Source organism: Mirounga angustirostris, unplaced genomic scaffold (assembly GCF_029215605.1).
Source record: "Mirounga angustirostris isolate CCGP_5_RB_7025 unplaced genomic scaffold, mMirAng1.0.hap1 SCAF_3, whole genome shotgun sequence".
Taxonomy (NCBI): domain Eukaryota; kingdom Metazoa; phylum Chordata; class Mammalia; order Carnivora; family Phocidae; genus Mirounga; species Mirounga angustirostris.
Genome location: NW_026991711.1, coordinates 68,549,562 through 68,571,930, shown reverse-complemented (window position 1 = coordinate 68,571,930; position 22,369 = coordinate 68,549,562). Strand labels below are relative to the sequence as shown.

At 34.2% G+C, this 22,369-nt stretch overlaps 1 protein-coding gene across 11 annotated transcripts in view; it reads left to right on the top strand.

Annotated features, from left to right (window-relative positions):
* The window catches only part of PDS5B (PDS5 cohesin associated factor B), a 201,093-nt gene that overhangs the window by 54,757 nt on the left and 123,967 nt on the right, over positions 1-22,369 (top strand). For 10 of the 11 annotated variants that reach the window (XR_010410041.1, XM_064586217.1, XM_064586223.1 and 7 more), the window contains 4 exons: positions 15,420-15,546; positions 18,488-18,691; positions 21,536-21,622; positions 21,727-21,824. Coding sequence is in view for 10 of the 11 variants with exons in the window: in XM_064586217.1 (XP_064442287.1) it covers positions 15,439-15,546; positions 18,488-18,691; positions 21,536-21,622; positions 21,727-21,824 (497 nt within the window). In the remaining variant the exon portion in view is untranslated. Of the gene's footprint in view, positions 1-15,405; positions 15,547-18,487; positions 18,692-21,535; positions 21,623-21,726; positions 21,825-22,369 lie in introns of all 11 variants that reach the window. The other variant, XM_064586219.1, reaches the window with a different exon arrangement.

Sequence of the window (22,369 nt, the reverse complement as noted above, 5' to 3'; positions counted from 1 at the left end):
TGAATTGTACATTAAAAATGGCAAAAATGGCAAATTTCATTTTATATGTATCTTACCACAATAAAAAATTAATAATGTATACCAAAAGCTGTTGAATTGTGTACTTTAAGTGTGAATTGTCTGGTATGTGAATTATATCACAATAAATCTATTTAAGAAAACAAAAACAGGCATTCGTGTTTGGGCAACAGTACCAAAGAACAAAATTGGGTTGATTTTGGTCAGGAAGAATATAAGGTAGATGTTGGCAATTATCTGTTATAAACGTAAAAAAATCTTTGTAATTCTCTTATGGCATGAGCAGCAGTTTCCTAGTCAGGGTGATGCAGCTGCAAAATACACCTAATAGGTAAGGAAATTATTGGACATAATGCAATTGAGAATAACTGAAAAAAGTAATATTAATGAGATTAAAGTACTTGTGCACACTTTCAAAGTTTATTAAGGAATATCTTCAAATATTTATGTACAGTGTTTTGGTATGTTTCCTATTATAGGGAAATTTACTGAGAACTTTATCAAATTAAAGTTTTTGGTGGACTTGATATCCAGATTTATCTTCCAGTCATTCTCCTCCCAGTTTAGTAATTATATTTCCATCTACAAGGCACATAATTTAAATTTTTAAAAAATTTTGTTGTGGTAAGAACAGTTAACATAATAGAGAACAGGAGAGAAGTATGCTTTAGTGGGAGAAAAAAGGTTAAGACAGCAGTAAGAAAGCTCTACCCATGAATGGAAAATATCCTGACCCTTTCTCAGACCATACCAGGTATGGTCTTTATCTCATCGGGATCCCTGTTACTTCCCCTAACCTTAACGTCCCTCACCCAGGGAACTGAGAAGAAAATTGTTTACAGAGGGCTGTTATGTTCAGTTATAAGGTGTATGGTGTAAGTAACTTAAATAGTGCCAACTCAGAGAGCCCTGTACTTTTATTTTTTTGAGACCTACACTTTAAATTAAAAATCCAGTATATCTTGCATAATACTACGTTGTATCTCTTTAAGACTGCAATAAAATGGATATAAATGTACCATCTGTATTGATACCTAAGGACCAGAGCATACTGTATGTAAAATGAAGTGCAATTATTAATTCTACCTAATTAAAAGTAGTACAGTATTTATAATGACCAACATTTAATTAACAACTTAAACTTAAAGGTTTTATAGTTACAGTATGGTAAACGTAAAAATTTTAAAGTTCTCTTCACAAGAAAAGAAAATTTGTAACTTGTTAACTAGACTTATTTTGGTGATCATTTCACACCATATACATACACTGAATCATTATATTGTACCCCTAAAACTAACATAATGTTATGTGTCGATTATATCTCAGTAAAAGTTTAAAAAACCTTAAAATGTGGGACCATATATTATGTTTGAAGTTATATTGGATGTAGATGTTTGACAAAAAAGATGGTTTAGATTTATTGTGTCATGAAGAAAAATATGTGCTATAACATATTTTAAAGTGATCATCTAAATCCATAGATGCAAAAAAAAAAAAAAGGCTGAAAATCCTGATGCAAAATTGCCTTTTTTACAAGCAGAAGATTTAATAGTGTCAAGAATCCCTAAATCTGTGTTCATCTATTTAGTACAGCTTCAAGTGCAGATGAAATATCTGTGAGGCTGTTTCCCCCCTGTTTAACAAAAAATTGAAGGCTGTTTTTAATTTTGCTGAATTTTTTTCTATTAGTAGTACAGTACTACCTTCAAGAGCCTACATCTTGAGAAAACCTGAACTCTTATATTTAAGGCTGAAAAGTTTGATTATGATGCTGGGAACAGATGCCAGTGGAGACTATGCTTGTGTGTTACTTGGATTGCTGTTGTTTTGCTAATGTTCTGTTTTAACCATTATTTTGAAAAGTGTGATTTTGCAAAATGTGAGATTTTTCTAGAAAGGCACATATAACAACAAATATGTTGTTTGTTTTTTCAGACCTAGCGTATTTTCGTGCTTTTTTTTCATTGGTCAGTGCTTCCTCTGCTTCACAGTTACCTTGAATCCTAGAATCCACACCTAGCCATTCTATTGTCTTCCACAGCTTAAATTCCAACTCTGTGATATGCTGCTGACAACCTTCTCTACCATCTGACAGAATGAATTGTTCTCTTTTGTTTTTTCTTTATAACACTCATTTTATGTGTATAAGTCCATGATTTTTAGTAAGTTTAGAGTATATAGCCATTGTTCTCCAAAGATTACTGGTGTCCACTTATGGTGATAACTTTCTCAACCCCAATCCCAGATGACAACTCATCTGTTTGCTTTTTTATGGATATTTCATGTAAATGTAATCTGCACAATATGTAGTTTTTTGTGTCTGGCTTTTATTATTTGGAGAATGTTTTTGAGGTTCATCAGTGTTATATATCAGTACTTTATTCCTTTTTATTCCTAATTAGTTTTCCATTGTATGGATATACCACATTTTGTTTATCTATTCATCAATTAATAGATATTTGGGTTAACTTTTTGGCTGTTAAGATGCATTGTTATTTAACTTTGTATATAAAAATCCTCATGGAACCCTTTTTTAAGTGCAGGTGTTTGGGCCTGAGTATTAGGAGATTCAGTTGTGTTCCAGAAATTGGGAACCATTAGGTTAAGGTTTGGGAATCAGGTATGGATTAGTTCCAGTATAGTTGCTGGATAACTTCAGCATAGTTAATCTCTTTGATCCTCAGTTTCCTCATTTATAAAATGGGCATAATTATGTAGTTCATCTCCTAATTAAGAATATTTGTTGAGCTCTTGCTTTTTTGCCCATCATTGTATTATGCATTTAGGTATACAGTAGTGAACAAAATTGGATTCTTGTTTCCGTATAGTACATACAAGTTCAGAAGGTTATACAGACATTAGAGGATAAACACCTATAATTATTATAAATCCTTTGAAGGTAAAGTACAGGGGTGATGTTGAGAGTATGTAATAGAGATTTAATTTAGTTTGGGCAGACTCAGGAAAGCATACCCGAGGATCGACATGTGAGACTTGAAAAACCAGAGAAGGGATGACAGGAGGAAAAAGTTTTTGAAGCAGAAAGAATAGTACACACTGAGACAGAAGGATCTTGGTTTGGTGCCTTTAAGAAATAGAGGTGTGACAGGAGTATAGTGATTAAAGTGGTCAGATTAGTATATTTAGAACTTATTCTAAGGGCATTGGGAACCTATTTAAGTATTTTAAGTTAAGGCAGTGATATGAAGAGATTAGTGTACCTTAGTACATTAGATCATTAGTGTTACCATAGATCGTCCTAGCTGCTGTTTGAAGAATGAATTGGAGGTGGCTTAGACTAGTTGTGGTGAAATGATGGCCAAATACAAATTTGTATTTAGCAGGTAGCATTTACAGGACTTGGTTGCTTTTAAATGTTGAAAGGGTCACTCCCCCAGTTTTCTGGGAGGAACGAGTTGGGTACTCTAAGTCACCATATACAGAGAGAAGATAGAAGAAGGAAGGTTATTTTGGAGGGGGAAGAAGCTGGGAGATAGTTTGTTGTTTAGTTTTGGGAATTTTAAGTTCAGTGTGCCTTTGTGAATAAACCAGGTGGAGATGTTAACTAGTTGTATATGTGGACTAGGTTCATAAGAGATCTGTTGGTGTAGGGTATGTATTACTTTAAAGTCTTTGGAGTAGGTTTTAAAAAGCCTAGGGCAAAAGTCTGGAGAAAAAATATAGGTTAAAAAGTGAATAGGGGTGCCTGGGTGGCTCAGTAGGTTAAGCATTCGACTCTTGATCGCAGCTCAGGTCTTGATATCAGGGTGTGAGTTCAAGCCCCGCTTTGGGCTCCACGCTGGGCATGGAGCCTACTTTAAAAAAGTGAAGAAAGGGGTAGGAATTGAGTTCTGATGAATTACTAATATTTAGAGCCTGGATAGAAAAGGAAACAACAGAGAAGAGTGACCAGGAAGGTAGGAGGAAAATCAGGAAGAGATAAAATGGAGTAAAAACCAAAGGAAAAGAATGTTTCAAGAAGGAGGGTTCAGTCAACTGTGTTTCATACTGCCGAGCAATTAAGTAAGGATTAGAAAAGTGTTCATTTGATTCGACAACATGCAAGTCAATGATGACTTTTAGTTAGCTTTTATTGCATGATGAATCACCCCGAAACTTAACAGCTTAAAACAACCACCATTTATTTGGCTCCCGATTCTGCAGGTTGGCAGAGTTTGGCTTAGCTGGGCAGCAGCTGGACAGTTCTACTCATCTGGGTCAGCTTTAGTGATCTCTCACCTGGGCTTCCTCATGCATCTGCAGGTATACATCTGTGATCACCTGCTAGGTTCGGCTGGGGCTGGCTTGTTCATGATGATCATGGCTAGAATAACTGGGACCTCTCATTTTCTAGTGGAATAACTTCTGGGCTTGTGCACTTCAGTAGAGTTCCAAGAGCAGCAAGTCAGTAACCTCAAAGGCAGAAACACTAAGCTTGCCAAATGTCCCATTGGATCAAGTCATAAGATCATTTCAGATTCAAGGGCTGGAAAAACACTCTTCTTGATTGGAGGAGCAACAAAGTCACATTGCAAGGGCGTAGCTGCAGAGAAGGGAAAAATCTGTTGCTGTTTTTGAAGTCTGCTGCAATGATTATGGCAAAAGCATTATTGCTGGTGATGGCGGGTGTTGGAAACAAGATTGTTAGTATAAAAAATAGATGGGAACTGAAGACGTGAAGATAGGAAATAACGCTTTTTGTGAAGCTTGGCTATGAAGGTAATTTGAGAGAGAAGATAGTAGTAGCTGGAGGGGTATTTGTAGTCTAAGCAGGTGTGCTATAGTATTCCTTCCCCTCAAGAACAGAGTATATTGGGTGCTAAGGGAAGGGACACTGAGGATGCTTATGCAGAGGAAAGAGGAGACAACTAGTGAGGTCAGTCTTTGTGGGTTTTGTGTACCTGTGAAGGGATTAGTTTTTGATATAAGGCTAACATACTTTCTAATAACAGGAGGGAATGAGAGAATGGGTATAAATGCAGTAGGTAGGCCAGTAGATTAGTGATGGGAGACTGAGGGAAGTTTCTGTTTGTTAGAGCTTCTATTTTCTCAGTGAAATGGAGGCAAGTTTAAGAATAGGGGGTTGTGCAAGAATATGTATAGCATGAGGTTTGATGTGCATAGAAGAATACATAATTTTATTCCCCCACTGAATAGGACATTGAGCTGATGACTGACTAGAGAAATACCAATCATTCAATAAATGAGAGATACCATCATTATTAATATAAAAAATACTATTTTAAAAAGATTTAACAATACTTTCTGTACTGTTAGTTAGAAACTGGTACTAGTTGAGATGTTTTAGGGCCTGGGGCTCTTTTTCTGTTTGAACCAGTTAAGTTTAACTTTACTCCCTTCTGTAAGATTGATGATCCTTAAAAAGAATGTAGGCAAGGGACGCCTGGGTGGCTCAGTTGGTTAAGCGACTGCCTTCGGCTCAGGTCATGATTCTGGAGTCCCGGGATCGAGTCCCGCATCGGGCTCCCTGCTCGGCAGGAAGTCTGCTTCTCCCTCTGACCCTCCCCCCTCTCATGCTCTATCTCATTCTCTCTCTCAAATAAATAAATAAAAAGAAAGAAAAATCTTAAAAAAAAAAAAAAAGAATGTAGGCAAGAAATACATTTAGCCTTTTATAAATAAACATTGCCAAAAATATGAAAATGAGTTTGTTTTCTGAAAGGACTTCCTAAACCATTTAAAATTACTTTGCTTAATCAGAACTCATAAGGATAACTACTAAATACACTTAATTTGAATTTAAAAAAGATTAATTCAAGTTACATGGTGCCTTAGTGGTAACATTGTATATGGAAAAAACCAGCTTTTTGTTTGAATAGTTGGAAAATAGGTAAACATGGCCTTAAGGATATATACTTAGGGAAAGTTAACATAATTTATTTATCTTTTATTCTCTTAGAAAACACTCACAATAGCTTTTTAATTGTCCCTGGCCTAAGAATAAGCCTAACTTCTTCTACTTTGTAATGACTATGTACTGGAAGGGTTGTCTTTATGGAGGGCACCATCTGCTGGTTATAAAAGGTACCGGTTGTGGGAAGACTGCCTTTTGCAGTTTCCAGACTCTTTACAAACCTTTTTTCCTTCTAATTCCACCTTTACCTGAGTGAAGTCCCAGGAAGAAAAATAGTTTTTAATAAACTTGGCAAATTAGGGATTCTAGTAGTGGTTTGATTTGATTTGTGACCCTGAACTTGTCACATACTGGATTTTTAAGCAAATTCATCATGAAAATGGCAGATACCTGTCTTTATCTCTTCTCAGATCAATTAAAAAATGATTATTCCTATTACTCTTAACCTTGCTCTTCTTTCCCATTCACTGAAAGGATCTTTAAATATTTTTGCTTCAGTCTTATTTCATCTTAACATTTATTTACATCTGACAACATCAGAATGAAGAATGATGATATCATTGATTTTTGTTCCTAGAACTGTCAGTATGATTTGTAAAAATACCGATATGTTTCCTTTAATTAATAATCATTTTATTTGAACTTACTGAAAGATTGTACAAGCTGTTTAGTATTAGAATATTTTCTTGTGTTTTACTTATTGTTCATACCGGACATAAAAATGTAAATATAACAACACATTGCGTACAATGAAATTAACTGTTTTCTGAAAGTATTCATTTCACATTACCCTTAAAACAGGGAAATTCTGGATTATCATGGTTTTGCTATAAATTGGTGAAATTAAAAGTGTGTACATTTTAAATGGAGAAAGGAATTTGTCCTTTGTTCTATAGTGTATATAGTATATAAAATGTATTCTGACACTGGTCAGTTTTATATAAGTTATTTTTTAAGTACAGTTGTTATTTTCTCATTTTCAGTGTATCCACCCTACCTTAAATGTGAGTAATTGTAATTCCACAGAGATGAAATAAATTGTCAGGTAATTTCTTTGACAGTCTTAAACCTAAGAGGAGCAGCTATATATCACTATCTCTTATTTTTATTTCTGATAACAATTGAAGATCCTATTTATTTCCTATACCCTTCTCCTCTTCCTCAGCATTGCTCCCTTTCCCTCTTTACACCTTTTTTCTCTTTCTTTACACCTTTCCCTCTTCTTTACACCTTTTTCTCTTTCTTACACCAGTTTGGTGTTTATTCCTATTATTCTCAGAAAATTTCTTTCTTAAAGATCACCTTGCCAGGTCCAAGGGAGTATTTGCTGAGGTCATTTTGTATGTTTCAGTAGTATGTATTTCTGAAATATTGAGCACTGTATGCCACCCCTTCATCTTCAAACATTTTTCTCTAGGCTTAAAAAAAATTATTTTTTGCTTTTTTACCTTTTCTGACTCTCTTCTCTTTTTCTTCCTGTCCCCTCCCCGTATCAGTATAGATATTTACTCAAGGTTCAGTCTTGGTGTCTTAGCTAATCCTACACATTTTCTTAACTGATCTTGTAAATTCATAAAACATGAGCTGTACATGGTCCTAAAATATTTTCTGGCCTTGGTTTTTCTCTAAAACTTCAGATCTACATTTTTAGTTGCCTTCTAGACCAGATTTTTTTCCCAAGACTTAATCTCTCGATGGTTTTTCTCTTTCTCCATTATGATGAGGGCAGAGATTTTATATATTTTGCTTATTATTGCATTCCTAGTGTCTAGCATAGTATATTGCACTAAGTAAATTCCCAGTAAATATTTAAGTAATTGACTTTCAAGGAACAAAGGCTTTGAATCTTGTAATCATCTTCTACTTCTCTTATTTTTTTTTTTACTTCTTCCTTAAAATCATTCATAAGTCTTTGAATCCATTTTCTTATTTTCCCATGATTGCCTGCAGTCAGCTCCCCCTTCTGACCTGGAATTTTGTAGCAGTTTCCTGATTGGTTTTACTGTATTTGATTTTGCCTCTCTCTGGTTTGTATTGCCTGTTGTAGCCACCATTTCTTAGAATAGTTCTGGTCATTCATTCAGCAGGGATTTCCAGAGTACCTGCTTTGTGCTAGGCTCTGTAATAGATGCTAACATAAAAATGATACACTATCCTTGGCTTACAGAGCTTACAGCCCTAGTAAGAGTAACGGACATAGAATATGTTCACTAAATATGATGTGATAAATGCTAATTATGATGTGTTCAAAGTTTTTAGCTGTAGGGGGAGGAGACTTGCTCTGCTTGGAGAAGTCAGGGAAAGTTTAAACATAGACTTATAGACTTGAGTGAGAATTTAAGGTACATAGAGTTTGTTTGGTAGACAAGGGCCAGTAAATATGTCTTATGCTGAAGAAACAGCTTATATATATTCACAGAGATATTTCAAATCTGCTTCTACTACTGTTGTTTATAAAACTGAAGTGCATACTGAGTAGACCTGCCCCTTTGTTGGCTCTTATCTTTTCCTCCTTAGCTCCCTTTACTTCCTTCCACTTTTTCCTTCAGTCACACTTCTAGATCCTAAGTAACAAATTCTGAACTTTCTTCTCTAGATTAGTAACACATTCTGAACTCTTTTCTTGGTCCTTTTTTTGTTCTGTATATTATTACCAAGTTCACTCCCATTCACTTACAGAAGTGGGCTTTCTTTCAGTTTTATATTTTCTAAGCTTGTTATTTCTGTTAGGATAATTTTAGAATTTATTGTGATTTAATTATTTAGGGGGACTTTTTTGAATAGATTTTTGAGATCCGTCTTACTCATTTTGCCCTGTAGTCACTGCTAAAGAGTTATGCAAGTAACAAGCACTTGACAAATTTTTGACTATGACAAATTTTTTGACTATGTGGATGAGTTTACAAAGGCACCATGTCTACATTAGTTTAGTTGCAGTTTCTGGTTACAATTGTGTATCTCTTGTTAGGAATGGTCAGCATCAGCTTTTACTTCTGTCAAGGAAAGGCAGAGAGACTTTGTTACATTCCATGTTCTGTGGAAAACTGGGAATCCTGTCACATTTATTTAACTTCCCCTGAAATGATTTGTTCTGGGCTTTTGTTAAATATCTTCTTTGGTTGAAGGAACACAGCTATGACTTTCGTTCTTGCTTTTCCTAACCTGAGGTCATGTAATTGTTCTCCTGCATTATATTCTAAAATTTTTTGTATTTTGCTTTTATATTTAGGTCACGAATACCTGGAATTCATTTTGTGTAAGGTGTGAGGTATAGGTATGATGTTATTTTGGCGGGGGGGGGGGGGCGGGGGCGGGTATTAGAGTGTCTCAGAACTTGAAAAAATTTAAAAAACTTTAAAAAACTTTATTGAGCTATAATTTATGTAGCATAAAATTAATAAATTTTACCTATTTCAAGTGTACAATTCAGTGATTTTTAGGCAAATTTACTGAGATGTGCAGTCATCACCATAATTACAGTTAATCCTTCAATGGATTCGGGTGCCTGGATGGCTCAGTCATTAAGCGTCTGCCTTCGGCTCAGGTCATGATCCCAGGGTCCTGGGATCCAGCCCTGCATCGGGCTCCCTACTCAGCGGGAAGCCTGCTTCTCCGTCTCCCACTCCCCCTGCTTGTGTTCCCTCTCTCGCTGTCAAATAAATAAATCTTAAAAAAAAAAATCCTACAGTGGATTCTTTTTAGTTTTTTCATCTTGAGCTCTCTGCAGAGTCCAGTACTGTTGGCTACTCCCTGTCTTGAATTGAAACTTGGTGTACCCCCCTACTTTCTGATACGGCTTTTCTGCATCTTCTCCCTACCTCTTTGATCATTTTCAGATGGCTTTGCAAGCTCTTTTTTGTCTGTTTCTTAAAGACGTGTCTTCTCTTATCTCTTCTCACCTTACAAGACTTCCTGAATGCTCTCATCTGTGCCCCTGGTTTTAACTGTCATTGAGGATTCCCAAATCTGTCCCTAGCTCAGACATCTCTCTGGAAATCTAACTGCCCACTGGCCGCCACCATCATCATCATCAGCAGCAGCAGCAGCAGCAGCATCAGCATCATTATTTTTCCTCCTCCTTCCCCCCCCCTTCTTTTTTCCCAGCAGATGGGGCAAAGCATTTTATTTCCCAGAGGGTACTTGAAAATCTTCTATTTTTTTTTTTTAAGATTTTATTTATTTATTTGAGAGAGAGTGAGAATGAGAGAGATCACAGAAGGAGAGGAAGATGGAGAAGCAGACTCCCCTCTGAGCAGGGAGCCCAATGCAGGAGGGCCCATCCTGGGACCCCAAGATCACGACCTGAGCCGAAGGCGGATGCTTAACCTAGTGAGCCACCCAGGCGCCCCAATCTTTTCTTTCTTTAAAATGGATTTATTGGGGTGCCTAGGTGGCTCAGTCTGTTAAGCTTCTGCCTCAGGCTCAGGGATCGAACCCCATATCAGGCTCCCTGCTTGGCAGGGAGCCTGCTTCTCCCTCTCCCTTTGCCCCCTCCCCCTGGCTCATGCTCTCTTTCTGTCTCTTTGTCAAATAAATAAAATCTTTAAAAAAATAAAATGGATTTATTGAACTGTAACTGATACAGAGAAAAAAATGCATGCATATTATATACAACACCTATAATACCATTACCACACAGCTGAGATAAACACAGTTATTACTTCTAAATGTTTCCTTGTGTCTCTTTGCTTTTTTTTTTTTGTAAGAACACACTTAACATGAAATCTACCCTCTTAACAAATTCGTAAGTGTACAACACTGTATTAACTGTAGGTGCTATGTTGTATAGAACATCTCTAGAATTTAATCATATTTTCTAACTGTAACTACACCCGTGGAATAACAACTCCATTTTTCCCTCTCATCTCCTGGCAAACACTATTTTATTTTCTGTATCTGTAAGTTTGACTTTTTTTTTTTTTAAGATTTTATTTATTTATTTGACAGAGACAGCGAGAGAGGGAACACAAACAGGGGGAGTGGGAGAGGGAGAAGAGGCTTCCCGCTGTGAGCAGGGCTCAATCCTGTGACTCTGGGATCATGACCCAAGCCAAAGGCAGATGCTTAACGACTGAGCCATCCAGGTGCCCCAAGTTTGACTATTTTAGATATCTCCTATAAATGGAATCAGACAGTATTTGCCCTTCTGTGACTGACTTAATTCACTCAGCATAACGTCTTCCAGGTCCATCCATATTGTTGCAAATGGTAGGCTTTTCTTCCTTTTTAAGCCTGAATAATGTTCTATTGTATGTATAAACCTTTTTTTCTTTATCCATTTATCTATTGATGAGCATTTGGGTTCTTTCCATATTTTGACTATTTTGAGTAATACTGCAGTAAAAAAGGGTGCAGATACCTCTTAGAGTTATTGATTTCCAATTTTGGGGGGGTCTCTACCCAGGATCAGGATTGCTGGATCATATGGTAGTTCTATATTTAATTTTTTTCAGGAACCTTCATACTGCTTTCCATAGTGGCTGCATCATTTTACAATCTCACCAAGAGTGTACAAGAATTCTTTGTTCTTCACATCTTTGTCAACATTTGTTAGCTTTTGTTTTTTTGATAATGGCCTTTCTTACAGGAATGAAGTGATATCTTGTTCTTGATTTGCATTTCTCAGTGGTGAAAATAGGAAGTTTCCTTCTAAGATCAAGAACAAGACAAGGATACCCACTCTTGCCACTTCTATTCAACATGGTACTGAAGTCCTACCCAGAGCATTTAGGCAATAAAGTAAAGGCAAGAAATAAAAGGAATCCAAATTGGAAAGGAAGAAGTAAAATTCCCTGTTCACAGATGACATGATCTTGTATGTAGAAAGCCCTTAAAGACCCTACAAAAAATTTGTAGAACTAATAAATTCTGTGAAAGTCTTTATTCACAGCTCTCTTTTTTAGAAAAACAAAGTTCAGGAAGACAGTAACTATAGAATAACCCCATGAAAAAAGAAGTTTGTTTTCACTTCCCTTCTGATGGCTCTGTCTCAATGGGTCACCTAGATGTTACTGTTTTTATATACTACCAGTGAGCTATCCGAAAAGGAGATTAACAAAAGAATTTCTTCACAATAGTATCAAAAAGAAAAAAGTTACTTCACAATAAACTTTACCGAGGGAGTAAAAGACTTGTATACTGAAAACTGCAATATGTTGGTGAAAGAAATAAGACAAATAAATGGAAAGATATCCAGTGTTCATGGATTGGAAGACTTAATATTATTAAAATATTAGGCAATATTTGGAACTTTTTGTTTTGTTCTCTCTGATCTTTTCTTACTGATATGCCCTGCTGCTGTTTTCATATATTAAATTTCATGTATAAAACATGAAGGGTCTGTTTCTAGTCTAATATTTCCCATTAATCCTTTCTTTTTTTTTTTTTTTCCCTGCACCAGTAAGTACTACATCATCTAAATTACTTTAGCTTTATATGGGTTTTAATATTTGAGAACAAATCCATTTACAGTGGTTTTCTTCAAGTATCTTGCTACTTTGGCCTTTTGAATTTATTTACATATCAGTTTTTTAAAAATTTGCCATGTTTCAACATCAAAACCTGGGCTTGATTGGGATTGTATTGACTACATAATCACTGGCAAGATTTGCTATCTTTATAGTATTTGAAACTTCCAATCCAGTCTATGATATCTCCTTATTTATTTAGGTTTTCTTTGATTTCTGTCAATAAAGCTTTATGATTTTCTCTGTAAAAGTACATCTTTTGTTAGATTAATTTATGCTCTTCTATGTAAATTGTATTTTTAAACTTCCTATTTGCTATCCATAGGAATACAGTTGATTGGTTTGCTTTTAAACCTTTTTATTTTGAAAGAATTATAGGTTTAAATTTGCAAAAATAGTACATAGAATTCAGTAACCCTTCACTCATCTTCTGCCAGTGGTGACATATTTTGTAACTGAAGTACAATATCAAGTAAGGAAATTGACATTGGTATAATGTTAATTAGATTACTGATTTTGATTTTACTCAGTTTTCTCAAGTTTTTGCACAGTATTTTTCTCTTTCTCTCTGTCTCTGTGTAGTTCTGTATAGTTTGATCTTGTGTATAGATTCATGTCATTACCATCACAGTCAAGATACAGAATTATAAAGGAATTCCGTAATGCTATCTCTTAGTCTCATCTTTGTACCCTAGCAACCACTAATCTGTTCTCCATGTTTATAGTTTTGTCATTTTAAGAATGTTACATTAATGAAACCATATAGCATGTAGCCTTTTGAGATTGGCTATTTCAATAAGCATAATGGCAGTAATTTATTGAATGTATCAGTAAGTCAGTTTTTTTATTGCTGAGTAGTATTTCATTGTGTGGATCTATCAGAGTTTGTTTAACCATTCATTCATTGAAGGGCTTTGGATTGCTTCTGGTTGTGGGGTATATGAATAAAGCTCTTACAAATATTCTTGTACAGATTTGCATGAACACAGGCTTTCATTTCTTGGGAAGAATTCCCAAGAGTGCAGTTGCTGATTTGTATGGTAAGTGCATGTTCAGTTTTATGAGGAACTGCCAGATTATTTTCAACTATGGTTGTACTAGTCTACATTGCCACCAGCAGTGTCTAGATTCAGTTTCTTCACATCCTTATCTATATTTGATGTTATTGCTATTTTCTATTTTAGCCATTCTAATAGTATATGAGATCTCATTGTGGTTTTGATTTGCGTTTTCCTAATGATTAATGGTGTTGAACATTTTTTCATATGCTTATTTGCCATTTGAATTTCCTCTTCAAATGTCTGTTCATGTCTTTTGCCCATTTTGTAATTGGATTGTTTAGTGTCTGCATGGTATATTTTCTCATCCTTTTACTTTCAGCATCTCATATCCATATATTTTCTTTATGTTTTTTGTAAGCTGTTTATAGTGAAATTTTAAAATCTAAGTTTTTTAACCTGATCATGTATATCATATATGTGTAGTGTAAAGTGCATAGTATGTGCTAAACAATGTTGGAAGTGCTATATATATTTACTTATAGCTTCCAACTTTTGTTTGGCTAATTTGTCTGTATTTTCATCCTATTCTTGAAAATTATATTCCTTGGATGTAAACTTTAGCTTTGCAATTGTATTCTTTTCCCACATTGAGGATGACATTTTGCTGTCTTCTGGCTTATATTGTGCTGACTTACTAGTTTATAAATACTGTTCCTTTCAAAGTAATATGACTGCTTTAATGTTTTGTTTGTTTTCTACAGTTCTTCGTATTGAGTTTAATTCTGTTTGGCTTCTTGAATTTTATGCTGTTCTACTCAGATAGGGGCCTGTGCTTTCATTTGTCTTTTGGTACTCCCATGAATCATAAGTTAAACTTCTTTGTCCTTTCTTCTTCTTTATATCCTTTTGATTTCTCTTCCAGTTCACTAGTTCTACTAGCTTTTTCTAATCTGCTAATAAACTTGTCCACGGAGTTTTTAATTTCAGTTTTTACATTTTTGTTTTAGAAGTTTGACTTTTTGTTCTACTTTGCTCTCTATAATTATTTCTTGAGTTATTTTAGACTTTTATTTCTTTAAAACAATAAAATAGTAGTTTTGTAATCTGTTTGAGAATTGTAATATGTGAAGTCTTTGTGTGTCCTGTCTTGGTGCCTGGTATTTCTGCAGATTTTTGCATACAGTGTCATGTGTCCTTAGGTGCTTGATTATTTTTGACTTGATAATGGTCATTGTCCTAGAAACCTCATGGTGGGGATTCTCTGAGGTGTAGAATTTTACTTATATTTGGTGCTTTGTGGTACTACCAGTCACGGGTCACTGCATTTATGTGTTGAGGTGCTCTGGACAATTTAGGTAATGTGAACCATAGCCAGTGTGCAGGCCCATGGCAAAAACTAATTAGCTGAATCTGTTATTATGTTGCTCTGCTTAGTACCAAGGCAACTTTCTCTGCTGTTTCCTGTGGCTGTTGATGGGGGCATGGGTGCACGTTGATTTCTGGCTTATCTTTGTGGGTGTTATCTTTTTGGAGACAGAGTAGTATTGTGCACTGATGTCAGGAAGGTCTCTTATTTGATGTTCTGTCTTGCCAGGTTAAGAGTTACCTCTGTCCCCCTTGCCTCATAAGACCGCCAGAACTGAATTCTAGATTTGTCAGGGTTGGCAAATGTCCTCAGGGTATAAATGGATATAATGTTCAGTGCTCTGTTTATCTCTCTGGATTCCTGTATTCTCTTTTATTTGGGACAAGTAATTTGTGGTGCTTTAACAAATAAGCTTATTTTGGATTTTTTTTCTATTATTTATAGTTTTTGTAGTTGGAGGGTTAGTGCAAATAACCCAACTTACCATTAGTAGAAATGGAAGTGAAAATACAATTGAAAAAAATTGGGGAAATGCTTAATAAAATGTTTTTCATTAATTAAATAAGTGAATAACTATAAATTAGGAAGTAGTTATAAATTATTTGGTTGGGGGGACAGTTACTTTTCATGTTTATTATTAATTTTGTTTATGCCTATTTTTTTGTTTGCTTCTAACAGTTTTCTTGTTTTAGGGGTAAAAATATTTCCATCATGGCTCACTCAAAGACAAGAACCAATGATGGAAAAATTACTTATCCTCCTGGTGTCAAAGAAATCTCAGACAAAATATCTAAAGAGGAGATGGTGAGACGGTTAAAGGTGAGTAGAATTGTGTTATGTTTTGGGACATCTGGGTGGGGGGTTACCTGTGGAAATCACATAGGGCTGTATTTTGTTAGGGCACCTTAAAAAAGCAAATGAAAGCTAAAAATGGCAGGGAAAGGATCGAGGAGAGCAGAAGTACATACAAAACTGGAGGGTTTCCTTAGCTACTGTTAATGGGAGAACAACTGGAAAGGTGAAGCTTAGATTTTCTAGGGCCTCCTATACTTGGGTATAAAGAATAAATCTGTAGTACTCTTATATTCATTTTGTCTGTATAAAGTTCTCCTTTGTTCTATATCTCATTGATTTTACAAAAACAATCATTTTAATCTAAGAAAGGAAGTTTTAAGTCTTTGTGCTGAGCACTCAGGCTGTATTTTACTTGCAAGTTATTTTGGAGTAGGTTAAAGAGCTTTACTTTCAGCTTTTCTCTCTGCTTCTGATACGCAGCAATGAATCAAGATTAATGGTGACCTTCCATAGATGAGGTGGTCTCTGTATGGCTAGAATCTCTTTATATGTGTTTGAACAATATTTTACCTTTTCTTCAGGGCAGTGATAGTCCCTGTGATTGTAAAATGGTTAAAGGAGCAGAGTGGCCAAGCAGAATGCTAAGCTGATTTATCAGTTAGTTGAGATGTTCTTTATTTTTGAGCATTTTTCCCCTTCTAAATTATATCTACCTAGACATTTATGTTGCTTGATACATTATTATTTGTCTCTATTTCAAGACTGGAAAACCTGCATTAATTAATCATTGAAGACCCCGGAGCCTTAAAGCAAAGTACTGTTTTATAGCTGTTGCTGCATGGTTTATTTTTATTAGAAGAAAAGGACTCTAATACTCATAAATTTCATATAAAGTCTTAGTTTTGTGCATATAGTATTAGAATGTCAGATATCAGATTTTTTTTATTCAAAGGAAAAGACATCTTTGAGCAGATTAAAATTACTGATATGTGCTAGTTAGGAAGTTGTGTATATTTTGTTAAAAATAGTGAAGCTACAAATCCTTTGTATGTGACACTTTTCATTTTCTCTGTATCAAATTCTCTTGACCTTGTTGAATTTTTAGAGAAGTGAATACTTTATTTCCTCAGATTAGTTTATATTTTAGCAATGATAGGTAAACATCTCTGTTGTTTGCTACGAAACTGTTAAACGCAGAAGCTATACTTATAAGTTGATTAGCATTTCCTGTCTTTTAGAGATGTTATTTCCTCAGACATCTTCTTTAATAGATGACTTATACATGAGCAGTTGAGTTTAATAACACCATTTGAGTTGTAGACAGTTTTGAGGAATTCTTATTATCTAGCCCTTGCGTAAACTTTGTTGTTAGTTTTGGTGGAATGATTTCCACAGTGTTCACATTTAGTGTTTGTAATATGTTTTCATTATTTTTTAGACATTTATGCCCAGCAGTAATCTAGTTAATATAGTTTTTTTCATTTATTTTCCTAATTTACACTTACCCACTATTTTTAGCAACCTTCTTAGAGAAATATAAAAAGGATTTAATGTGGGCTGACAGTAATTTTTGATATGTACAATTACAGGAGTAGGTTTTATAAATTAAAAGTTTGTTAATATATAAGGTGTCATTATTTATTATATAATTTCTAGAGTTTCCTATAATATTCTATTCAAAATATACTGAACCTCTCTTTTGTGAACAGAGTCTAGAAAAAGAAATGGTTTCCTGCATGTAGGTCTTTTTTTTTTTTCTCCTTTGCCTCTTTTCATGATATGCCTAAGCCATCAAACATATATCTTAAGAGACTAAAATTTAAAAGTTAGGAGAGTAGTCCTGGACCTTGTACCCTTAAACTAACTATAGTGCCAGACTGGAAGGATTAGTTTACAGTTGGTTCTGGCATCTGGTATAGTAGAACTGAGGGTCTGCCCTGTGAGGAACACTGTTCCCCAGCAAGGCATTGGAGAACTTATTACTCAGAAATCTAACTCTGTAGCAGAGTAGAAATCCTTGTATTTTTCAAGGACCAAGTCATAGATACTGATAGTTGGTGGCCAGTCCTATTTGTTGATTAGTATTTGCAGCACCACCTAGTGGATGCCAGATGGTCACCTTTCCATTAGAGTTTTATTTAAATGTGTGTTCCTGTCAAGTTAGGCAATTAAAAGTCTCATTTGAGGTAAGAATAGTATGACTCAGGGTTCATTGTGACAACTAATACTGAAATTAGAAAAAGCTCTTTATAGAATTCAACTAGTACCATTCCTCACCATTTTTATTTCTGTCCTACTACTTTTATGTAAATGTTTTTGCAAAAGGAACCATTTCCTATAGGTTCTTTCTGCTTACTCCATACGTGCCATTGAGTCCTACTAATAAAATGTCCATGTCATGTTCTCTTTTACTGTGGCACAAGAAATATTTTGTTGGATGCTATGGTAGTCACTTTGTGGTAGCTTTTTAACGTTTAGGAATACATCTTCATCATCCTTAAATCTGTTTATTCTTTTTTAGCTGAATGTATAAATCCGTGTATCTGGAGTGGTTTATGGGTCACATGGAAAAATAGTTTTCTTCTTTTCCTAGGTTTTTTCTTTAGAAGTATAATAAAAGGAGTAGGTATATTATAAAAAGGGGTTGCTCTTTTTAAGAAGGACATAATCCTTGTAGTCCATTTGTAAAAGTGAGACCAGAAACTCCATTCAAGGCTAGTTTTAAACTTTTTATCTGGTTAGCAGGTATGATGGGTACATGAAAAGTATTTTAGTCTTTTAAAGAAAAATTATTTTTTTTGTAGTTTTAGAAGGATCTTGCTCTCTCAGATACTTTCAAGGGAAAAATGAAAGTACTGTGTATTATTTATTTGGAAGTTAATCTTTGCAATTAATATGGTTGTTCTTTCAAATGACTATTTTTGCATGAAGGATTTCATTATTTCATTATTTTGATTTTGAATAGATGGTTGTGAAAACTTTCATGGATATGGACCAGGACTCTGAAGAAGAAAAGGAGCTTTATTTAAACCTAGCTTTACATCTTGCTTCAGATTTTTTCCTCAAGCATCCTGACAAAGATGTTCGCTTACTGGTAGCCTGCTGCCTTGCTGATATTTTCAGGATTTATGCTCCTGAAGCTCCTTACACATCCCCTGATAAACTAAAGGCAAGTACTGATTTAAAGAACTTCCAAGAAATACTTTCATTTATCTTTCTAACTAAAATGGGACTTAAAGTATTTAGATAATTTCTTGGTATTCTTTGACATTGACTGCAGCAATCTTTTGTTAAACAACTTTTTTTTTTTTTTTTTTAAGAACTCCCCCACTCCTCATTTAGTACTTACTTTTGTAAAACAATTTTTGATCTTTAGGATAAGAAGTAGATTAGTGCAGTGTATTCTATACTTTTTATATTATATTATCATTAGTTCTATTTCAGAAACACTTGGTGGGGGGGGGATACTTCCTTTTCCCTTTTGAACATCTATACTGAAGACCATATTCATTATGTAAAACATAGTATGTAGTATAAGCCTGAATTTATACTATATGAATCCTAATGTGTGTGTGATATGAATTGTTTGGAAGAAAATACAGTGAACAAAATTTTAATGAAAAGGTAGAAAAGACACCTAGTACTTGGTTAAAGTAGTTGTAAGTAAAGCCATATGAATGGAAAATCTTTAAAAGATGAAAAAAGGGGAATAGCATGATTAATTCAGCTGCTTGAAAGTGTGAAATTACTAGAGCTGTACAAAAAATATTGAATAAAATAGGTTAGAAAACTAGAAAAACCAGTAGTAATAAAAGATAATTGTGGGGGGTCCAGGGTGGCTCAAGTCAGCTAAGTGTCTGCCTTCAGCTCAGGTCATGATCCCTGGGTCCTGGGATCTAGCCCAGTGTCCAGCTCCTTGCTCAGCGGGGAATCAGCTTCTCCCTCTCCCTCTCTCTCTGCCCCTCCCCCTCGCTTGTGCTCTCTCTCTCTCTCTCACTTTCTCTCAAATAAAATCTTTTAAAAAAAAGAGATAATTGTGGAAATTGTGGGTTAGAGAATGAGTCTATAGGAAGATTATTAATACCAGTGTGGAGAAAATGATAGCAATTCAGGTTTATTTCATTTAACAGGTATTGATGTTAACTATGTGTTAGGAACTGGGTTTACAGTGGTGAAAAAGAGTCCTGATATGATTCCTGATAATTGGGAGTGAGGAACCTGCTCATTTGATCAAGTCTGCCAAAATTCTAGCGTGGAATGCCCAAACTGGTTTGGGCATGATTGTTTAATATTTTAATTGGTAGAGAATCTCAGGATAGTGACAGTATTTGTCACTTGAAGGTAGAATTGAAATGTAGAACTTAAGAATGGTCAGAGGTTTAAGTAGATAACATGAACTGAGCTGTGGAGTTGTGTACCCAGGTATATATTTTGCTTTCTAATTATAAACCTCTAATTTGGAAATGGCCTGTGGGGCTCTTCCTTACTAATGTCTTGTTGTCATTCTCATGAAGAGGAAGGTCTAATTATTTAAGAGTGCTGCTACAGGTTTCTTCTGCCTCTCGTGTGTTTCTCAGTTTGCATAATCATTGACTTATCTCAGGACTTTGGGGTAATAAAAAGCCCTCCTAAAAGAATACCTACACATCTGTTCTATTTATAACAGGACAGTTTATAAGAAGAATATTGAGCTGTGATTAAATTAGAGTATTTTGGGATTATTCCATAGCTGAAAAGTTTACAGTATCTTACTTATTCTGGTCAGAATTTTTGGTCTTCTTTAAATGCGTCTTTTCTTTTTCACTATTGATTAGCATAAAATTTGTATTTTTCTTTGCAGTGGCAGTAATAGAAAACTGTGACACTTTGCTCATATTTCCACTGTAAATTTATCATTATCAGAAAACTTTTTATACACTTGGCTTCATGGGTAGGTCAGTGATTGTTGGAAAGGTTATAAATGAGTGACTGTTGTCTGTCTCTAGGTAGTCATTGTGGCACTTGGTTTTCTTTTAGTCACACTAGGAGGATTTATTCACAAAAGATGTATTTTGTACAGTACTACTGTCAAAGTGACCATTTTTGAAGGATATAATTTCCATAGTATTTTTTTGAAAAGCTACTCATTAACTGCATATTTTTCTCTTTTAAAAATATTCTTGTTTATCATTTTACTTATAAGGAAAACATTTTTTCTTTTTTCTTTTTATTTATTTAATATTATTTATATTTATTGATTAGCATGATTCCTTTGCAGAATTAGCTTTTATAATTACCCTTTTCCAAAATTTTAAGAACATCCTCTCCATAAAAATTGCCTTAAGGGACATTGAACCTATCTCTATCCAGGTACAAAAGGAAGATGTAGTAAAAAATCAAAAGCCAACAGATGGAAATAGATTGAGAAATGGTGGGAAAAAACAAGTAACTTTAATGATTAGGTAGGAAGCTTGAAAGTTAACTTCTGCAGGTCTTTTTAAAATTTCTAAGTTTCTGTGATCTATTGTCTTTTCACTTGGTGATTTATTTTGGAATTCTAAGTTTCCTATACTGTGTTTTTGCTGTATAATTACCTATGTAGTGCTATTCCAGCAAACCTAATTAGCTCTCAGTTACATTATTCGTATAACCTTTGTTATTAGTATGTAATACTAATACTAGTAACATCATAGATAAAACCTTTGTTATACTGATAATGGGATAAATTTTGGTTTACTAGTTTCCAGTTCTAGTTTTTTAACTTGCTTTAAGATGAAGTGTTTCATTCTCTAAGATCATGGTAAACTATTTACTATTTTCCTGTGAAGGGTAATAAGATATTTAGTGTTTTCATATGAGAAGGTTTTATATGATAAGGTTCTTTTAAGAAGTTCCAGCCAAATACAGTTTTCCCCCTGGTTTTTAAATTTATCATGGTGGATACACATGAGTGCTGAATTAGCTTTAGGAAGTTAGTGAATATTTTCATTTAGCATTCATAATCTAAATAATACTTTGTCTCTCTTTTTTGAAGGATATATTTATGTTTATAACAAGGCAGTTGAAGGGGCTAGAGGATACAAAAAGCCCACAATTCAATAGGTATTTTTACTTACTTGAGGTAAGCAATATATCTTATGGTGACATTTTAAATTGGTTTTTGTGCTTGTATGTTTTTACTAATTAAAGTATTTACCTTTCTTTTTTTTTGCTTCTTATTTTTAGAACATTGCTTGGGTCAAGTCATATAACATATGCTTTGAGTTGGAAGATAGCAATGAAATTTTTACCCAATTATACAGAACATTATTTTCAGTTATAAAGTAAGTTTATTTTATTAGGCATGTAACTTTTTTTTTAATACAAAGAATTTAGAACTTATAGTTGAATATGTATAAACTATGTTTGTTATGATGAATATTTGGAAGGCTAAGAGTTGTAACTTAAGAACTCATTAACATTATTTTTTAGAGATGTTTTAAAAATGAATAGAACTAAATCAGTTTTGTATTGTAAGGTATATACAAGAGTGGCATAAGGCAATCTATAGCCAATATAAAAATATTTTTTGGATTATACTTTTATCTTTTATTTAAATATTACTCTGATTCATGTAAATAGTTGAGTTTTTTGGTGTATTCTTTAATATCTATTAGAATTAACTTCAAAGCAATTTGATTTTCTGAACTTGAGGTAAAACTAAAGATGACATTTGATTTAATTACTTCTGATTGTGAGACTGGTTAAAATTAGGGAAAAGTAATCCAGGAAATGTAGTTTAAAAATATATTTTTGATACCGCCGTAAGATTTGGGAGAGAGGGAAACTTTAAATGAATATATGGAATTTGATTTAATTCATATTTTAA